General features: G+C 40.8%; 1 protein-coding gene across 1 annotated transcript; it reads left to right on the top strand.

Annotated features, from left to right (window-relative positions):
* The first annotated feature begins 1486 nt into the window (after positions 1–1486).
* Positions 1487–18761, top strand: vps11 (VPS11 core subunit of CORVET and HOPS complexes). The gene is made up of 16 exons (XM_047379624.1): positions 1487–1675; positions 9728–9876; positions 10194–10329; positions 10410–10573; positions 10680–10927; positions 13318–13519; positions 13629–13780; positions 13996–14182; positions 14349–14492; positions 15213–15410; positions 15500–15661; positions 15762–15895; positions 16884–17086; positions 17512–17683; positions 17770–17992; positions 18165–18761. The coding sequence occupies exons 1-16, from the start codon at positions 1495–1497 to the stop codon at positions 18327–18329; spliced, it is 2820 nt and encodes a 939-aa protein (XP_047235580.1). The 5' UTR covers positions 1487–1494; the 3' UTR covers positions 18330–18761.
* The last annotated feature ends 415 nt before the right edge of the window (positions 18762–19176 follow it).

The following is a 19176-nucleotide window of genomic DNA, read 5'->3' as shown; positions in this document are numbered from 1 at the left end:
CCAACAGTCAGTGATGGTCTGGGGTGCCGTGTCAGCTGCTGATGTTGGTCCACTGTGTTTTATCAAGGGCAGGGTAAATGCAGCTAGCTATCAGGAGATTTTGGAGCACTTCATGCTTCCATCTGCTGAAAAGCTTTATGGAGATGAAGATTTCATTTTTCAGCACGACCTGGCACCCGCTCACAGTGCCAAAACCACTGGTAAATGGTTTACTGACCATGGTATCACTGTGCTCAATTGGCCTGCCAACTCTCCTGACCTGAACCCCATAGAGAATCTGTGGGATATTGTGAAGAGAACGTTGAGAGACTCAAGACCCAACTCTCTGGATGAGCTAAAGGCCGCTATCGAAGCATCCTGGGCCTCCATAAGACCTCAGCAGTGCCACAGGCTGATTGCCTCCATGCCACGCCGCATTGAAGCAGTCATTTCTACAAAAGGATTCCCGACCAAGTATTGAGTGCATAACTGTACATGATTATTTGAAGGTTGACGCTTTTGTATTAAAAACACTTTTCTTTTATTGGTCGGATGAAATATGCTAATTTTGTGAGATAGGAATTTTGGGTTTTCATGAGCTGTATGCCAAAATCATCCATATTAAGACAATAAAAGACCTGAAATATTTCAGTTAGTGTGCAATGAATCTAAAATATATGAATGTTAAATTTTCATCATGACATTATGGAAAATAATGAACTTTATCACAATATGCTAATATTTTGAGAAGGACCTGTAAAACCATTAAAAGCAATAATTTGTTCAGACTCAAGTTCAGCATTATTAAGTTTAAAACATAATCATTCAGATGGTAGGCCCGATATTTTGTTGGAAATTAATATTAGTGTTTTTATGGGTACCAGCACTTGTAGGATTTAGGGGGAATGAGATGGCGGACAGGATAGCAAAGAAGGCAACACAGAACAACATTAGCTTTATAATTAATATTAGTAGGTCAGAGGCGAGAAATATCATTAAACAGAAAATCAGCAAAGAGTGGCAAAAAATGTGGAATGAAGAAAGGAAAGGAAGATGGTTTTACAGAATCAACAAGATAGTAGGAGAAGTAAGAACTGGAAGAAGAGCAGAAAAGGACTTAATTCTACATTGTTTAAGATAAAGAAACATAATACAGGAAAATGTTATCATTGTGGAGAGGAGGAAACAATAGAACATGTAATATTGAAGTGTCAGAAATATGAGCAAGAAAGAACAATTTTGATGAGAGAATTTGTAGGTATTAAAGAAAATTTTTATTTGATAGATACTTTGCAAATAAGTTTAGTTAGCAGACATATTCAAATCATAGTTAGATTTAAAAAAAACTAAATTAATAAATAGAATTTGATGTAATAGTAAATAAGATTTAAAACTATGAAGAACCACACTCCATACCAGTCAGTGGCGGTAATGCACACCATAAAGTTATTTGCCAACCGCGAAAAACACTACAAGAAGAAGAAGCGTCACGTCCCGTCACGTGACTGCCATCATATGACCATTTGCGTAGACTTGCTGGTTAACGTTAGGAAAATGGCAGCATTTCTACAGTGGAGGAAATTTGTGTTCTTTGACAAGGACACGGTGAAGGATCCTATAGATAGCTTGAAAACATTTGCCCTTCCTAAAGGAATATCGGCCAGCGATTCCGGCCGGGGCCATGTTGTCCTGGGAGATATCCTTCTGTGCTGCAGTTAATGTTATGCTAGCTAGACAACTGATCTGATGCTTGCCCAGTGTTAGGCTAAAGCCAGACTTCAGAGATAAATACACATCCATCTCAGAAATCTGTTGCAGTTAATTTGGAAGTTGGAAGCGTAATCTGTCTGTTTCGAGACTAGTGCAGACAAGTGAAACTCCAGGGAAAATGAGCGAATTAACTAGTGAGACGAGCTATAGCTACACACGATGTTCCCCTGCTGAGCTGCGGATTACATCCTCAAGGTAAACATAGACTTGGGCTGATGAGTGAATAAAACTTGGTTTGTCTTTATTTATGTGAAATACTCTTTTGTGCGGACTCTTGTCTTATAGTTGAACTGCGATCAATGAACGTTATTAATTACACATTTTTGTCTTTGTTTATTTTGATGGATAAAGCCTGGTGAGGCGATGCCTTCCTCTTCTGATTAAATGTCCAGATTTGACCGAATCAAATCCCCATTCCATTGATTTTATATTAGGCAGTCTAGAGAAAAGTTATTTTCGGATTTTAGTATGAAGAGGGAAGTTGGATCCAGTAACTCCATGATCTGTGATGATGGCATCCAGACTGTTTTTGCAACAGTACCTTGAAGGATAAATTAATGACAAATGACCTTTTGTCCAGTTTTTTACTTAATCATTGAACTATAGGGGTTGGACAATGAAACTGAAACATCTGGTTTTAGACCACAATAATTTATTAGTATGGTGTAGGGCCTCCTTTTGCGCCCAATACAGGGTCAATTCATCTTGGGAATGACATATATGACATATACAAGTCCTGCACAGTGGTCAGAGGGATTTTAAGCCATTCTTCTTGCAGGATAGTGGCCAGGTCACTACGTGATACTGGTGGAGGAAAACGTTTCCTGACCCGCTCCGCCAAAACACCCCAAAGTGGCTCAATAATATTTAGATCTGGTGACTGTGCAGGCCATGGGAGATGTTCAACTTCACTTTCATGTTCATCAAGCCAATCTTTCATCAGTCTTGCTGTGTGTATTGGTGCATTGTCATCCTGATACATGGCACCGCCTTCAGGATACAATGTTTGAACCATTGGATGCACATGGTCCTCACGAATGGTTCGGTAGTCCTTGGCAGTGACGTGGCCATCTAGCACAAGTATTGGACCAAGGGAATGACATGATATGGCAGCCCAAACCATCACTGATCCACCCCCATGCTTCACTCTGGGCATGCAACAGTCTGGGTGGTACGCTTCTTTGGGGCTTCTCCACACCGTAACTCTCCTGGATGTGGGGAAAACAGTGAAGGTGGACTCATCAGAGAACAATACATGTTTCACATTGTCCACAGCCCAAGATTTGCGCTCCTTGCACCATTGAAACCGACGTTTGGCATTGACCAAAGGTTTGGCTATAGCAGCCCAGCCGTGTATATTGACCCTGTGGAGCTCCCGACGGACAGTTCTGGTGGAAACAGGAGAGTTGAGGTGCACATTTAATTCTGCCGTGATTTGGGCAGCCGTGGTTTTATGTTTTTTGGATACAATCTGGGTTAACACCCGAACATCCCTTCCAGACAGCTTCCTCTTGCGTCCACAGTTAATCCTGTTGGATGTGGTTCGTCCTTCTTGGTGGTATGCTGACATTACTCTGGATACCGTTCTCTTGATACATCACAATGACTTGCTGTCTTGGTCACAGATGTGCCAGCAAGACGTGCACCAACAATTTGTCCTCTTTTGAACTCTGGTATGTCACCCATAATGTTGTGTGCATTTCAATATTTTTGAGCAAAACTGTGCTCTTACCCTGCTAATTGAACCTTCACACTCTGCTCTTACTGGTGCAATGTGCAATCAATGACGACTGGCTACCAGGCTGGTCCAATTTAGCCATGAAACCACGAATGATGCGATGGGAGCGAGTGATTTACATTTTAACTCTATGTAGAGGCGCAAAGCAATGCAAAGAACGCGATGCGAGCGGTACGATTAGGGCGAATAGAGTGAAGCCGGAGCAAAGCGAAACCTTTGATGGACGTGAAGTGGATTTTGCTGGAGTTGGAAAATCAGAACTTTTCTGTCAATTTAATTAGGTATTGCAGTCCCTGCAAAGAAAGAAGGTAAAACAATGCCTACAACCCGCAAACATCACATATATAAAACGGACAGAAACATTCATGAACACATAGAATAAAGGATGGTTTGTGGGTGGCTTTGAAAAAAGCTGTTGAAATTTAGTCCTAAAAAGGACTGTTCAATAAGGCACAAATAAGGTTGTGAAGCACACATGGCCTTCACACCCAGCTTTCTATTGAGCTGAGATTTATTTACTAACTGAAGACAGATGGGTAGGCGTTCTGCAGCGGGGATGCGGTCCCTGTAGTTGGTTTATTTGCCCCCCCAACGCGGAGCAGCAGGTCCTCAAACTGGGTCCTGGATAGACGGAAGTACCACTGAAAGCGACCGTTATCCAGATGCTGCTAATGGAGTAGGTGGTACTACTCTCCAAAGGGGTTCTGTCTCTGGAGAATCTGGGGAACCCAGAGACGTCGAGGACGGTAGCGTTGTTCGACTTTCCATAAATAAAGCTCCGTGACTAACGTACAATCCAGGTCTGCCATGTTTAGTTGAACCCGGCAAGCAGCAGATAGGAGATCCTCCTATTGGATGGCGCGGTGAAGGGAGTGGAGCGTTGTTGGCCATTGGCCATGCGAATTGCTGTCGAAATGTCAGGTGAGCGACAGTACATAAATAAGGCGAAAAATTTGCTGAAATGGCCGTCGGTCTGAACGCACCATAATAGCTTAGGGGCGCAATGGTACATGTATTCGTACTAACACTATCCAGTTTGGTACTCACTAAATGAATGCATAGTTTTATACCTGAACACATGCAGAATGTTTATGTGCGAAACTTAAGTGCGCAATACAATGTTCTGTAGTGCAACTTTAAAAAGCGACACCAAAACTGAACCGAAAGGAGTCCCCACTACACAGTGCTATTTGGAAACATTAAGGTTTCTCATGCACCTACAGAGGAAAAAAGAAACGGTGGACCAAACCAGAAGTTCATGTTGGTGTCAGGCAAATTCAACAGTTATATGGTCTGTAGGTCACTCTTCACCTAAATTCCTATAAAATACTCAGGTACAGTTGGGATGCAAGGTTGTGGAAATATCCAAACAGCCACAGAGGGATTTAAACATGTTTATTCTAAAATTGTTTATTCTAATTAAAAAATTTCTGAACATTAACACCGACCATTTTTAAGTCGTTATATTGATGCATAATCAATCTATCCAGGGATTGGGTATGTCTGCTTATACTACTTTATATATATATCGTATTTTCCGCACTATAAGGCGCACTTAAAAACCTTTAATTTTTTCAAAAAATGACAGTGCGCCTTGTAATCCGGAGCGCCTTATAAATGGATCAATTGGTTAATTGGTTGATCCATACTGGTTGTACACGGCGCTCTGTCAAAATGTTTCAGTACGACTGGTAAACTACAAAGCCGCACCGCTTGCAGCATTACGGCTACCGTAGTCAGGGGCGTCGCCGAAGTAATAGCGGTAAACACCTGTACTGTGCTTACTCCTAGTCCAACACCACTTGTGTGTGTATAACGTTTGAATGTACTGTTGCAGGAATTGCCTGAACTATATGTGATTAGAAGCTCAGTGTGTGGGCTGTATGTTTCGTGTGTGTATGGAAGATGTTGACATTACTCCTCCGGATAGAGGTGGCGCTGTGTGCTGCCGTAGCTGAGAATCAAGAGTGAAGGAGTGACGTTGGTATTGTGTGTGTGTGGGGTGGGTAGAGACGGCGACCGGAGCAGTGGTGTATGAGTCTGTAAGCCCTGTGTTTTTACGTGCTGCAAAGTCATTAAAAAGAACCCCGAATCTCGTCAACAACTCAGTGTTTTGATGCTGTTTCTTCATGCTCAACTCAGCAACGTATGAGTGAGGGAGTTAACCCCGAGGAAACTAGTAACTTCGGCCCTGGAGAGAGCGTCTCCCCTGTGTCATCAGACTACGGTCAGGGGACAGAAACAGGAAAGGTTAACAGTACTAACGTTTGATTTAGTGCATCAAACTGTTTCTTTTACGTGTTTACTGAATCAGGGAAAAGTTCCCTTTCACGTTTTAACTAACGTTTGATTTCAACTTCATAGACTCCAATGCATTCCTAACGTGCGGTTGGCTCTATTCAATAGAATTCTATGTAGAGGAGACCTTACCATGAGAGTGAATGGAGTTATCAGAACGCTGGTTTGTAGTGTATTAATAAAGTTTGACTGACTGACTTATCTGACTGTTTTGTTGACATTCTCTTTAGCACAGCTCCATCTAGTAGATGCATAACGCAACCCCAGTCAAACGTTTGACTGCAGTAGCTTCTATTCTATGCGCCTTATAATCCGGTGCGCCCTATATATGAAAAAAGTTCTAAAATAGGCCATTCATTGAAGGTGCGCCTTATAGTGCGGCAAATACGGTATATATAAAGATTCTTTGATTACTGCTGACCGAAGTAAAAAAAAAAAAAAAATCTTGCACATTTGTTTTTCTTGATTGAAGTCCATGGTACCGAACTGTGACTTGAAAACCTGAATACTTACCAAACCATGACTTTTGTGTACCGTAACACCCTACTGATTATTAAATGTTATTTTTTAAAGAATGCTGTTTACTATTGATGCTTTTATTTGTCTTTGAAATTGTCTTTGTCCTTATCCTTTTGTTGTCAATCTTTCATAACATACTGTCTTATTTTAGCTTGTGTTCTTTCTTGACTGTTTTTCCAAAGGGTCATCTTATGGTCATTTGCTTGTTTCCCACCTATTGTACATTTTGGATTTTATGAAATAGGAGGAGGAAGCAACAAAAAGAACAAAACTTCTAACGCCTAAGCATCAGTGGTGTATTGTTCAGTCAGTCTAAATGTGATCAGTTGTTCCACTGGTGAGATTTCTTTATTTGTAAATTATACTCTTGAAACCCAAAATTTGGGTCCCTTTATTTAACACAAATGTAGAGCAAGTATATGAAAAAAACTGAATATTGTGAAAAGGGTAAATATTTTTTGTTACTCGTTTAGATTCATTACATATTTATTGGAGAAAATAAGTATTTGATACACTGCTGATTTTGCAAGTTTTCCCACTTACAAAGAATAGAGAGGTCTGTAATTTTCATTGTAGGTACATTCAACTGTGAGAGACAGAATCTAAACAATTATCCAGAAAATCACACTGTAGGATATTAAAATAATTAATTTGCATTAAATAAGTATTTGATAACCTGCCAACCAGCCGGAATTCTGTCTCTCACAAGCCTTAGGTTTTTAAGAAGCCCTTCTATCCTCCACTCATTACCTGCATTAACTGCACCTGTTTGAGTGTTTGGACATGTGTGTTTTAGACAATTAACAAGTTCAGTCAATCAGATTCCATCCTCCCACCATTAGCAAGAACAAGGAGCTAGGGACAAAAATCTAGACCTGCACAAGGCTTGGATGAGCTACAGGACAATAGCCATGCAGCTTGGTGAAATGGCAGCAACTGTTGGTGCAATTATTAGAAAAAACTCAAAATGCCAGTCAATCTCCCTCGGTCTGGGGCTCCATGCAAGATCTCACCTTGTGGAGTATCAATGGTTATGGGAAAGGTGAGGCATCAGCCCAGAACCACATGGGAGGACCTGGTCAATGACCTAAGGAACGCTGGGACCACAGTCTCAATGGTTGCCATTGGTTACACACAACGCTGTTATAGAATCAAGTCCTGCAGCACATGCAGGTTCCCCTTCAAGACATGTCCAGGCTTGTCTTAAGTATAACCGTAACCATCCGGATGATAAAGCGGAGCCATGGGAGGTCATGTGGTCTGATGAGACCAAGATAGAACATTTTGGTCTAAACTCCACTCACCGTGTTTGGAGGAAGAAGAACGATCAGTGGAACTGCAAGAAGACCATCCCTACCATGAAGCCTGAGGGTGGAATGTCATGCTTTGGCGATGCTTTTCTGCAAATGGGTCAGAATGCTGGATCATACTGAGGGGAGTGTGGATGGGGCCATGTATCATGAGAGTTTGGGCAGCAACCTCCTTCCTTAAGTTAATAGAATCGAAGATGGGTCTAGCTGGGTCTTCCAGCATGATAACAACCCAAAGCACACAGCCAGGGCAACTAAGGAGTGGCTCCGTAAGAAGCATTTCAAGGTCCTGGAGTGGCCTAGCCTGTCTCCAGACCTGAACCCAATAGAAAATATTTGGGGGAAGCTGAAACTCTGTGTTGCCCAGTGACAGCCACTTTCAATTGTTTTAAATACTTGTTTCCTGCAATAAAATGCAAATAAATTAAACATTATACAATGTGATTTTCTGGACTTTTGGTTTTTATATATTCTGTTATAGTGGAAGTGTACCTACAGTGAAAATTACAGACCTCTCCATTCTTTATGAGAAAACCCTGCTAAATCAACAGTTTATCAAATACTTATTTTCCCCACTGTATAGTAAAATCTTTCAAGCATTTTCTTTCTTGTCATTTTGATGCTTATGGCTTATAGATAATGAAAACCCCAAATTCACTGTCAAAGAAAAGCAAAATATTGTCCAAAAGTTCAGTATTCAAAGCTCATTGTGTCATACTAATCAGCTAATTAACTTAGACTGAGAAACCATTTAGAGAGGCTCTAATGGTCTCTCAACCTGTGTCAATAGGCTACAAAATCATAGGGAAGACTGCTGGCTTGACAGATGTCCAGAAAACAGTCATCGACAACCTTCTCAAGGAGGTTAAGCCAGAAAAGGTCATTCCTACAGAACTGGTTGTTCAGAGTCCTGTATCTAAACATATTCATCGAAAGCTGAGTAGAAGCAAAATCCTTTTAAGAATTTGGAGCAGCTTCATAATGAGTGGACTGAGACCGGAGTCAGTGCATCAAGAGCCACCACACAGACGAATCCTACAAACAGGCTACAAATGTTGCAGTCCTCGTGTCAAGCCACTCCTGAACTTGAGACGTCAGAAGCTTCTTCTGGGCTGACAAGAAAAAGAGCTGGACTGTTGCTCAGTGGTCCAGTTTAGTCCAGTTTAACGTTTCCAAAGTCAGTGATGATTCTGGGTGCCTTGTCGTCTGCTGATGTTGATCCACTGTGTTTTCTCAAGTCCACAGTCAACCTTGACATCTACCAGGAAATTATACAGCATTTCATGCTTTTTTCTGGTGACAAGCTTTATGGAGATGCTGATTTCATTTTCCAGCTGGACTTGGTACCGGCCCACACTGCCAAAGGTACCAAAAGCTGGTTTACTGACCATGGTGGTACTGGACTTGACTGACCAGCAAACTGACCTGACCTGAACCCCATAGAAAATCTAATTAGTGAAGATGAGAGACATCAGACCCAACAATGCAGATGACCTGAAGGCAGCTATCAAAGCAACCAGGGCTTCCATTACACCTCAGCAGAACCACCTCCATACCACACCACATTGATGCAGTAATTCATGCAAAAGGAGGCCTGACCAAGTATTTGGTACAGAGAAATTAACATACTTTTCAGAAACCTTTAATTTCTGTTTAAAATATCCTTTTTTATTGATCTTATGTAATATTCTAGTTTTTTAAGACACAGAATTTGGGGTTTTTGCTATCTGCAAGACCTAATCATCAGAATTACAAGACATAAAGGCTTGAAAGTTTTCACTATGTGTAATGTAATCTGTACTCATACAGATTACACTTTCTGAATTGATTGACAAAAAATACAATAATCTTTCAGGATATTCAAATTCTATGACATGTACTTGTATTATCTGCCTGTTGGGGTAACATTAAACTTCTCCATTTACTTGGACTGGACTTTATTGAACGAAGCAGAAACCGAGCCACAGATAGAAACATGATGTCCCTGTACAGATATCAAACATTTTAAATACAGGTAGGAATAACTATATAAAAGTTGACATAAAATACAGTCTTTAGTTGCTACACATCCTAAAATGTCTTGGCATAAATATTCTTAACTCCATAATATCACATATGGAGGGCCAGATCTGGCTGCTGATGCGCTCCCTGCAGCTGACCTGGTTCCAGGCCTACAAGCTGCGGGTGACCCACCTGTACCAGCTGAAGCAGCACAGCATCCTGGTGTCCGTGGGGCAGGACGAGCATGGCATCAACCCTCTGGTAAGTGCGGCCTCCTATAGTCACACACATGTTTTCTCATTGCTTTCTACCTGCTGAGATCTGAGGCTTGGGGAGGAGGGGCGGAAGCAGATTTGCCTCAAGTGCACCTTTTAAGCTTTTCACTTTGTGTTCCAACATTATACGCCTGTCTGTATAAAAAATCAGTGTGTTGTAAATATGAGAAATACATTTGAATATTAATCAAGATTAAAAGTTTAAGATATAGAAGCGGCACTAATTTTTCTTAGTGAGACCCACAGATATATAGCATAAGGACTGAATGGTGAGCCCACCCGTAATGTGCTCTTACTTTCCAGGTGAAGGTCTGGAACCTTGACAAGAGAGACAGTGGGAATCCACTCTGCACCAGAATCTTTCCTGCAGTTCCCAGCAGCAAACCAGCTGAAGTGTCTTGCCTTAGTGTACATGAGAACCTGAACTTCATGGCTATTGGTGAGAAAAATCTCCCCACGTTATAGTAGTTTTAGTCACATGTTTCACTGTTCCAGCTCAGTACCAGTGTTTCTTGGCAGGTTTCACAGATGGTAGTGTGGTTTTAACCAAAGGTGACATCACCAGAGACCGTCACAGTAAAACTCTGACTCTGCATGAGGGGAGCAGCCCTGTTACAGGACTGGCCTTCCGTCAAATGGCCAAAATTACACATTTGTTTGTTGCCACTCTGGAAAAAGTCTTTGTAAGTGTGTGTTCCACTGAAGCCTTGCAGTGTTTTCAAACAGCATGTCTGCCAGTTGATCCAAGAAGTTCTGACCAAATCACTTTTCTTTCTGTCTTCTGCATAGTGCTACACTCTATCTCACAAAGAGTATCCGAAAGTGGAGCTGGATACCCACGGCTGTGCCCTGCGCTGCTCATCCCTGGCAGATCCGTCCCAGGATTCCCAGTTCATTGTGGCTGGGGATGAATGTGTTTACCTGTACCAGCCTGATGAACGAGGGCCCTGCTTTGCTTTTGATGGCCACAAGCTTCTAGCCAATTGGCACCGGGGATACTTGTTCTTACTGATCAGACATGTGAAGTCACCCAACAAGTAAGAACAAAAATCTGGTTCATTGATCATATATACCACATACAGAAAGTTAAGGATATTTAGCTTTCTGGTGAAATTTATGAAAAATGTTATAAGTTCACACTACAGTGATATTATATCATGAAATAGGGCACTTAAGTAGAAGCATGCAATAGTGATTTCCTCATTTCAAACTATTTATTAAAACAAAAGACAACAACAGTGGTGGGTAGAATACAACAAAACATGTCTTTGTCTCAGCAACGTGTCATGTGACCTTGAGCATCAGTTAGAGCGTCTCCTACTGTTCATAAGTTGACTTATTGTGTGCTGAGTCTTGGCATCTTCTTGAAGGGTGGCCGTTGCGTCACTAAAGTTACGAGGTACAGAGTTACGAGCCTCTAGATGGTGACTCGGCTGATCCCTTAGGTTTTCAATGGGATTCAAGTCTGGAGAAAATACAGGCCACTCTATTCAAGGTACCCTAATCTCCAGCAGTTGTTCCCCTAATGATGGGACCTTGATGAGCTGGAGCATTGTCCATGAACATAAAATTAGGTCTATGTTGTTCATGCAGGGGCCAAATGACTGGATTAATGATGTTATTCAGGTAGCACAGGTTTGTCACTCTCCCATTCACAAAGTGTTGAGCAGTTTTATATTGGCTAGACACACTTGCCCACACTAACACCACCATCACCTCCACCAAAGACAGGTCTGGTGACAACAGTTGCTGATGCATAGCACTCTCTTTGACGTCTCCACCACTGTTGGTGGCCCATGGCAGACGATGATGCCTATCCTTGGTAGTGTGGTTAGGTACCCTTGCAGGTAGTCTAGCATGCAGACCACGCTGATGTAAACGGTTTTTAAATGGTCTGACTTAACACTTGGGTACCTCTAACCTCCCTTAAATGTGCCTTGAGGAAGTGGCTCTGTTCACTATGAAGTGGTCATCAGTGTGGTATGTGACCAGACTGCTGGTGACACTCTAAGCTCAGGGGCAACTTCCATCTGAGAACTTCCGGTTTGAAGCCTTGCAATCACAATTACAGGAGGTCAGAACCCAGGACCAAGTATGTGTGACCTCATAGTAACAAGAAGCTCACTGCTTAAGGAGTGAGTTTCTTGTTATTATCATGTCATCATGATTGTTAACCATGACTACTCACACATTTTGGAAACACACTGCTTTTACTGCACAAAAAGAACACATTTTTAACAATGTTTTAATTTTTTTCAGTTTTAATTTTTTTTTATTAATACTTTCCTGGTTTTACAATGCAGCCAAATGTTTAAGTCTTACATTTTTCTCAGATAGCAGGTAATTATTCGGGCTTTCTAAATGTGTCAAAACATTCAAAGCATTTTTATTAAAAGCTGAAAACCAGGAACCAAAACAATCTAACATGACTTTGTTGTAGCTCGACTCCAACAAGGACTCTAAGCAGACCATTCAGTGTATGCACGAACTCAGCGGTTCTCAAACTCTGTGACTGAGAACCTAAGAAACTTTCTGTGCCCCTGATGCCATAACAGAATGCCACACACATACCTATGGGAACTCCAAAACAAAACTTTACCAATTATAAATGTTTTTCTTCCTAATCTAAGACTTTTTTTGATACTTTTGTGTTGGAATCAGATTTAGATTTAGACTTGTTGTTATTGTGACAAGCTGAATTCTTCTGGATATTATTTTCTCTGTCTGAACTATCCTGAAAATCCTTCAGTTTGCTCTCTTTAGTGCTATGCCTCTTTTGATCTGTATAAACTCCTAAAATGAGGCTTCAGTTCCTTTTCAGTCATTTGCAAACACATACTTGATTTTACTCCAGTTTGTCCACGAGGTTAGATTCATGATGCTGCATTTGCATGTTGATTGCACTGTAAAGAGTGAATACATGAGCAGAAAATGGCCATTTTAAACACACTTGTAACAGGCAGATAAAGCCCAACATTATTCTTACCTCAGGCACATTTATAAGTATTTTCATTCAACTTAGAAGTTGGTTTCTGAAAGGAATCGAGACAGGCATTCCTTAAAAGATAAAAAAACAATCAAGAAAAGACTCCTGATTTTATTTACATTTTAATGGACTGGTATGCTAAATAATCTATAAGCATTTTAAAGATTTGTTTTCGCTGCACTAATGGCCTTTATTTGATTTTTTTTTTAAGTAGGCAGACAGGAAATGAGGGGAAGAGAGCACAAAGCACAGATTGCCATGGCTGGGACTCAAAGCAGGGGACTGAAGCCTCTATACATGTGTAGCGTGCTCTACTGCTGCGCATGTGCCGCTCCCTCTTTATATGATTTTTAATAATAAAAAAGTTTAACATCAGGCTCCAGCGATTAATAAACAGTGTACACGAAGGAAGCTGCTGACTGTGTCTGTTTTTACACCCAGAACAGGGTTTGGCAGCAGCGAGAGCTCACTGTCAGAAAAGCAGGTTTTAACCATTTATGACCTGGACAACAAATTCATCGCCTACAGCGCCTCATTCGATGATGTCATTGATGTGTTGGCAGAGTGGGGCTCCTTCTACATTCTGACCCGAGATGGAAAAATGTTTGTTCTGCAAGAGAAAGACACGCAGACAAAACTGGAGGTTAGCTCAAAGAGTGTCATCTGAAACTGCATTTCTAACCACCTTCGAGAAGTTTAGTATGTCTTTCACTTTGTTTTCACAATGGTAGTGTCTCTTGTTGTCTGTTAAGATGCTTTTTAAGAAGAACTTGTTTGTCATGGCCATAAACCTGGCTAAGAGCCAGCACCTGGACAGTGACGGACTGTCAGAGATCTTTCGTCAGTACGGCGATCATCTGTACTTGAAGGGAGATCACGATGGTGCCATCCAGCAGTATATTCGGTAATTCATCACTAATCTGTTTCCAGAGCTGCACCATTTATTGCCTCTTATTGGTTTTTGATGATTCTTTTAGTCAGACCTTAAGCGTCTCTTTAACCACAACACTCTTTTTGTGATATTTTAGACAAAGGGTGCCATGAAGGGTTTATGGTCAGCAACTGCAAAGCTTTCCATCAGTGTTCTCACTCTTTTTGTTCTACTGTGTTTCCACTCAGCACCATTGGGAAGCTGGAGCCTTCATACGTCATTAGAAAATTCCTGGATGCACAGAGGATTCACAACCTGACGGCGTATCTGCAGGCCCTTCACCGACAGTCCCTGGCCAACGCGGATCACACCACACTGCTGCTTAACTGTTACACCAAGCTGAAAGACAGCTCCAAGCTGGAAGAGTTCATCAAGGTGACTCTTGACAAGTTAATAGCGATAGAGAAAAATAAAGGAAAAGGAGGTCTGACTCTTGTTTCATTATTACTTTGCATACAAAGTAATAATGAAACAAGAGTTTGTGGTAAACAGGTCTTAGAGCTGAGCTCATTCTAATGTTTTTGTGTCTGTATTTTCTCAGAGCAGTGAGAGTGAGGTCCATTTTGATGTTGAGATTGCCATCAAGGTTCTTCGTCAAGCTGGGTACCACAGTCACGCCGTGTTCCTGGCTGAACGGCACCAGCATCATGAGTGGTACCTGAAAATCCAGCTTGAAGACCTGAAGGTGAAACATTTATGAGAATGAACTGATCTTCTGGGGCTGCTGATGGCACGGCTCAATCAGGACCAGTGGATGCCAGTTATGTGGCAGCCTCATAAATGTTTTACTTTTTCCAAAGCTGCAGTTCCACGACCGACCTGTTCAGCTCTATGTTTTACTTACCATCATCAAACATGTACCCTCTCGCATTACAAGAGGCTGAATTATAGTTGGATTTGAAAAAATGGCACTGAGAAAAGGTTTGATTTTTTTCCAAATGAGATGGTTCTCACTGAGAAGCCAGATGCTTACACAGAAGCACATATGAATGGTTATGAGTTCATCCTAAAGATACATTTTTGTGTTTTTTGTGTATTTAAAAGGGAGCACATTCAGTCACACTGAATAAGATCTTTGTAAGTGGAAGCTACAGAAACGTCTTTGGAATTCTTGATGACATGACATAAAACCTCAACTATATATCTGTAGAAAATGATTTAGTTCTTTCTGTTTAGTCCCCTGATCTGTTACCAGTTACTGTTTCCTTGGGTACCTGATACAAGGTGTTTATTATTAGCAGGTAAATCTATGCCTACCCAGTGGTAAATGACTCTTTAAGAAATTAACAACCAAGAGTTAAGACTACTGAGATAAGCTCAGAGTATAAACAGATGAAGAAATGTTGCAAATTTCTTGGTTACTCATAACACTAAGTCAATCATACTTTGTTTTTTCTAACTGCAGAACTATCAGGAAGGTCTACGGTACATTGGGCGTCTGCCTTTTGAACAAACTGAAAGCAACATGAAGCGTTATGGCAAGACACTCATGCACCATGTTCCTGAAGGCACCACATTACTCCTGAAGCGCTTATGCACCAATTATCAGCCCAGTGGAGACTCAGTTGAAAAAGTCAATTTGGACAGTAGTCTGTTTGTCAAGGTTAGAGAGTCCTGTGTAATCCTGCCTGATTAGTCGCTGATATCTATCAGTGCTACTGTCTCATGTGACTTCTGTGATTTTAATTCAAGGCAAATTCTGAAGAGTTCATCCCAATTTTTGCCAATAACCCTCGAGAGTTGAAAGCCTTCCTGGAGCACATGATCGAGGTGGACCCCCGTTCATCCCAAGGTGTGTATGACACACTGCTGGAGCTCCGACTGCAGGATTGGGCACATGAGCAAGATCCTGAGGTTAGTGCCAAACCAACAAATGAGATGTTATTTAACATAAATACCTGTATCTCTTTAAAACTTTGAGAGCTTTGTTTTCTAATGCGCTTATATTTGGCAGAAAAAAACAGTCCGGCAGGGAGAAGCTCTGTCACTGCTCAGAAGTGACAACACTGTGTTTGATAAGGCCTTGGTTCTTTGTCAGATGCACAACTTTAAAGAAGGTGTCCTCTACCTGTATGAGAAAGGCAAACTGTAAGTATTTTACTTTGTTTCCTTAGAGCAGGGCTCATCAGTCACATGTGCTCAGACCAGAACAGAGTTGCTCTCAGAAGGTTACAAATGACTTGAAGTTTTTATTAGGGGTTTACTTATAAATCACTATACATAAGTTCATTTTATGTAAAACACAAATTTAAGAAATGTTTCTTTTATTTCTGTATTTTCTTGGTCATTTCAAATCAATTCAATTCAAAAATACTTTATTAATCCCAAAAGGGATTAATAGTCCATTTGATCATTTTCATTTTACCCTAATCAATAAGTTGGTCTATTCAACATCACGCTGTGGCTGCCATTCTTTCCATTCTTTTCACATAATCCACTTGTCCAAATCCAAGTTAGCTAAGGCCTACCTATGTAGGGTGACAGGTGTGTCAGTGAGTCACCATAATCCAAATGTTTTGGATTTACGCTGCTTTAGCAAATTTCTGAAAGGAGTGTTTTCACACCCTGAATACGGTTACTGACCTGAAACTGACCCTTCACCCTTTACTTGCTCTTCATGTTATAGTGGCTGAGGAAGATAAATGTGTTACTGATGTAAAGTGTTGGGGACTGTCCTTCTTGCCAGGTATTAATTTGCATTAATTTGCCCCTTATGTATGGATATGGTTACCTGCAGTCGTTCAGCGCAGGATCATGGTGACGCATCCAGCTCAGCAGTGATTGGCCCCAGCCAAATAAAATTGTTTTAACTTACTTTAATGTTTAATCGTAAAACTGTATCAAGTAACAGTTTGTTTATGTAATGGTTTGCCTTGGTCAAGTCGCTTTTTGACTTTGCTTTTGTTTTTCCAGGGGAATGCACTGAAAGTCAATATTTGTATTTATGATTTATATATTGCATTACTGCTCAAAGATCTGAGAATTGAACAGTTGTCTGAATGAGCAGGTGTTCATTATAAAGATTGCCTTCATTGTATTTTCATTACATAACTTTAAGATTTATGTGTATGTGCAGGTACCAGCAAATTATGCATTATCACATGCAGACTGAGGAGTATGGAAAAGTAGTAGATGCCTGCAAGCGTTATGGAGACCAGGAGGGCTGCCTTTGGGAGCAGGCTCTTGGATACTTTGCCAGAAAAGAAGAGGACTGTAAGGCCTATATCAGTGAGGTCCTACATCACATTGACCAGAAAAACCTTATGCCTCCATTACTTGGTGAGCTGGTTGATGTACTATTTCATACCACGGTGTGTTCCAAAAGTGCAAACAGACATGATCATTCTCAAACTGTAATGTAAGACTTTTTGTTGATTAGGTTTAGTGGTGCTTTGCATGCTCAAGATAGGCTTACACAATTTGTTAACATGTTCCATGTCCTAACATTGAATCCTTATAAGCCTGATTTCAGTCCGTGACTGGCCATGTTTTTTCTCTTTTCCCCTCGTTTATATTCCCTGCCTACCACAAGGTTTTACCTAACTAATAGTAATAGAGCACAAACTGAGCATTGTGGATTTTGGTGGTTCTTATGAAACTTAATTGTATGCCTGATTTTGTTACCATGAGAAATGTGTGGAGTGTGGCTGCATTTTTTATGAGGGTTGATCCACAGCGTAAATAACTAATTCTTGTCCAATCAGTTGTGCAGACACTGGCACACAACTCAACGGCCACTCTGTCAGTTATTAAAGACTACCTCATCAATAAGCTGCAGAGAGAGAGCCAACAGATAGAAGATGATGAATGTAAAATTTGCCAGTACCGTGAGGAAACTGCTCATCTTCGCTCTGAAATCCAGGAGTTGAAAGCGAGGTGAGTCAAATAAAGGGAAACAACTCATTCTTGAAGCTCTAATGTCGCATTTGACCAAACCAAAACTGACAGAAGTGTTTCCACAGTGCCAAGATATTCCAGAAGACCAAGTGCAACATGTGCAACAGCCCCTTGGAGCTTCCATCAGTACATTTCCTGTGTAGCCACTCCTTTCACCAGCACTGTTTTGAAAGCTATGCAGAAAGCGATGCCGAGTGTCCAACATGCACTCCAGAAAACCGCAAAGTCATGGATTTGCTGCGCGCTCAGGACCAGAAGCGTGATCTCCATGACCACTTCAATCGACAGGTAAAAGTTTCTGAAGGAAAACGTCTTCAAATCGCTTCTTTTCTGATGACATTATTTACCTTTTTTGCTTTCATTTGTCTTTAACAAACCTATGAAAGTATTTTACAATATTTTAATCTTTTTCTGTATTCTGTGTTGTCTTCTGTTCCTGTTCTAAAACATTTTTTTAAAGCTCCGAAGCTCCAATGATGGTTTCTCTGTCGTGGCTGATTATTTTGGTCGAGGAGTGTTCAACAAACTGACTCTGGTCACTGATCCTCCAGGGAGTAAAACTGCTGCGAGTTTAGAAGTCAACCTGCAGCGAGACCTGCTGATCCACACCAAGCGAAACAGCTAGACATCCCAGTCTTTAACTATGTTCATAGGCGACACTCAGACCAACTACTCAACCTTATGCTTGCATGGTCATTAATTTATCAGCAAAGGCTCCACAAAAGCTTTATGCTGGAATTTGTTTTCTGAATCACAGTTTTGGAAATGTATTTTGTGTTTGCTTGTAATTCTTGCTCAAAGAGACTAACCATTTTTCACGAATATGACGCTGTTTATGAACTGGATAATTAATATTGTGAAAATAATTACGGTTTTTCCCTTACTCTTCATGCAACACTTTCTCTAGACCATCTAAACTTGAGACATTGTCTTTGATCATCACATCTAGAATTTGTATTTCGGTGTTATTGTTTGTAACAAGCTGTTCACAAAGTTTAACCATTTATTAATAATAAATGCCTCTAAACCACAAAAATAAAACTAGTTTTAAAGGTGATTAATTTTCTGCTATGGTTTTATTTTTACAACAATTTATTTTTCATTAATTGGGGCCTCTCCTTGCTGGTCTATTTAAACTACTGCTTTGTCACATAAATTGATCACATGTAGATATGATGATTTTAACTGGCCATAATTTGGGTTACTCCATAAATAAACCTGATGTGTTTAATATTAATCTCTTTATTCTGCCACAGTGTTATTTTGGACCTTTTGTAGAAAACATTGTGTTGCTTTAAAAATGATGGATGTGGGGCAGCATGTGGTATAGAGATAGAGCAGGCCCTGTATGCAGAGGCTGTTGGTCCTCACTGCATTCTTTCTGCGTTTGATTCCTGACCTCAGGACCATTGCTGGATGTCTTCCCCCTTCTTCCTCTGGCCATTTCCTGTCTGAAAACTGACTTCACTAGT

The sequence above is a fragment of the Girardinichthys multiradiatus genome, chromosome 11, assembly GCF_021462225.1.
Source record: "Girardinichthys multiradiatus isolate DD_20200921_A chromosome 11, DD_fGirMul_XY1, whole genome shotgun sequence".
Lineage (NCBI taxonomy): Eukaryota > Metazoa > Chordata > Actinopteri > Cyprinodontiformes > Goodeidae > Girardinichthys > Girardinichthys multiradiatus.
This window is presented reverse-complemented; position numbering and strand designations above follow the sequence as displayed.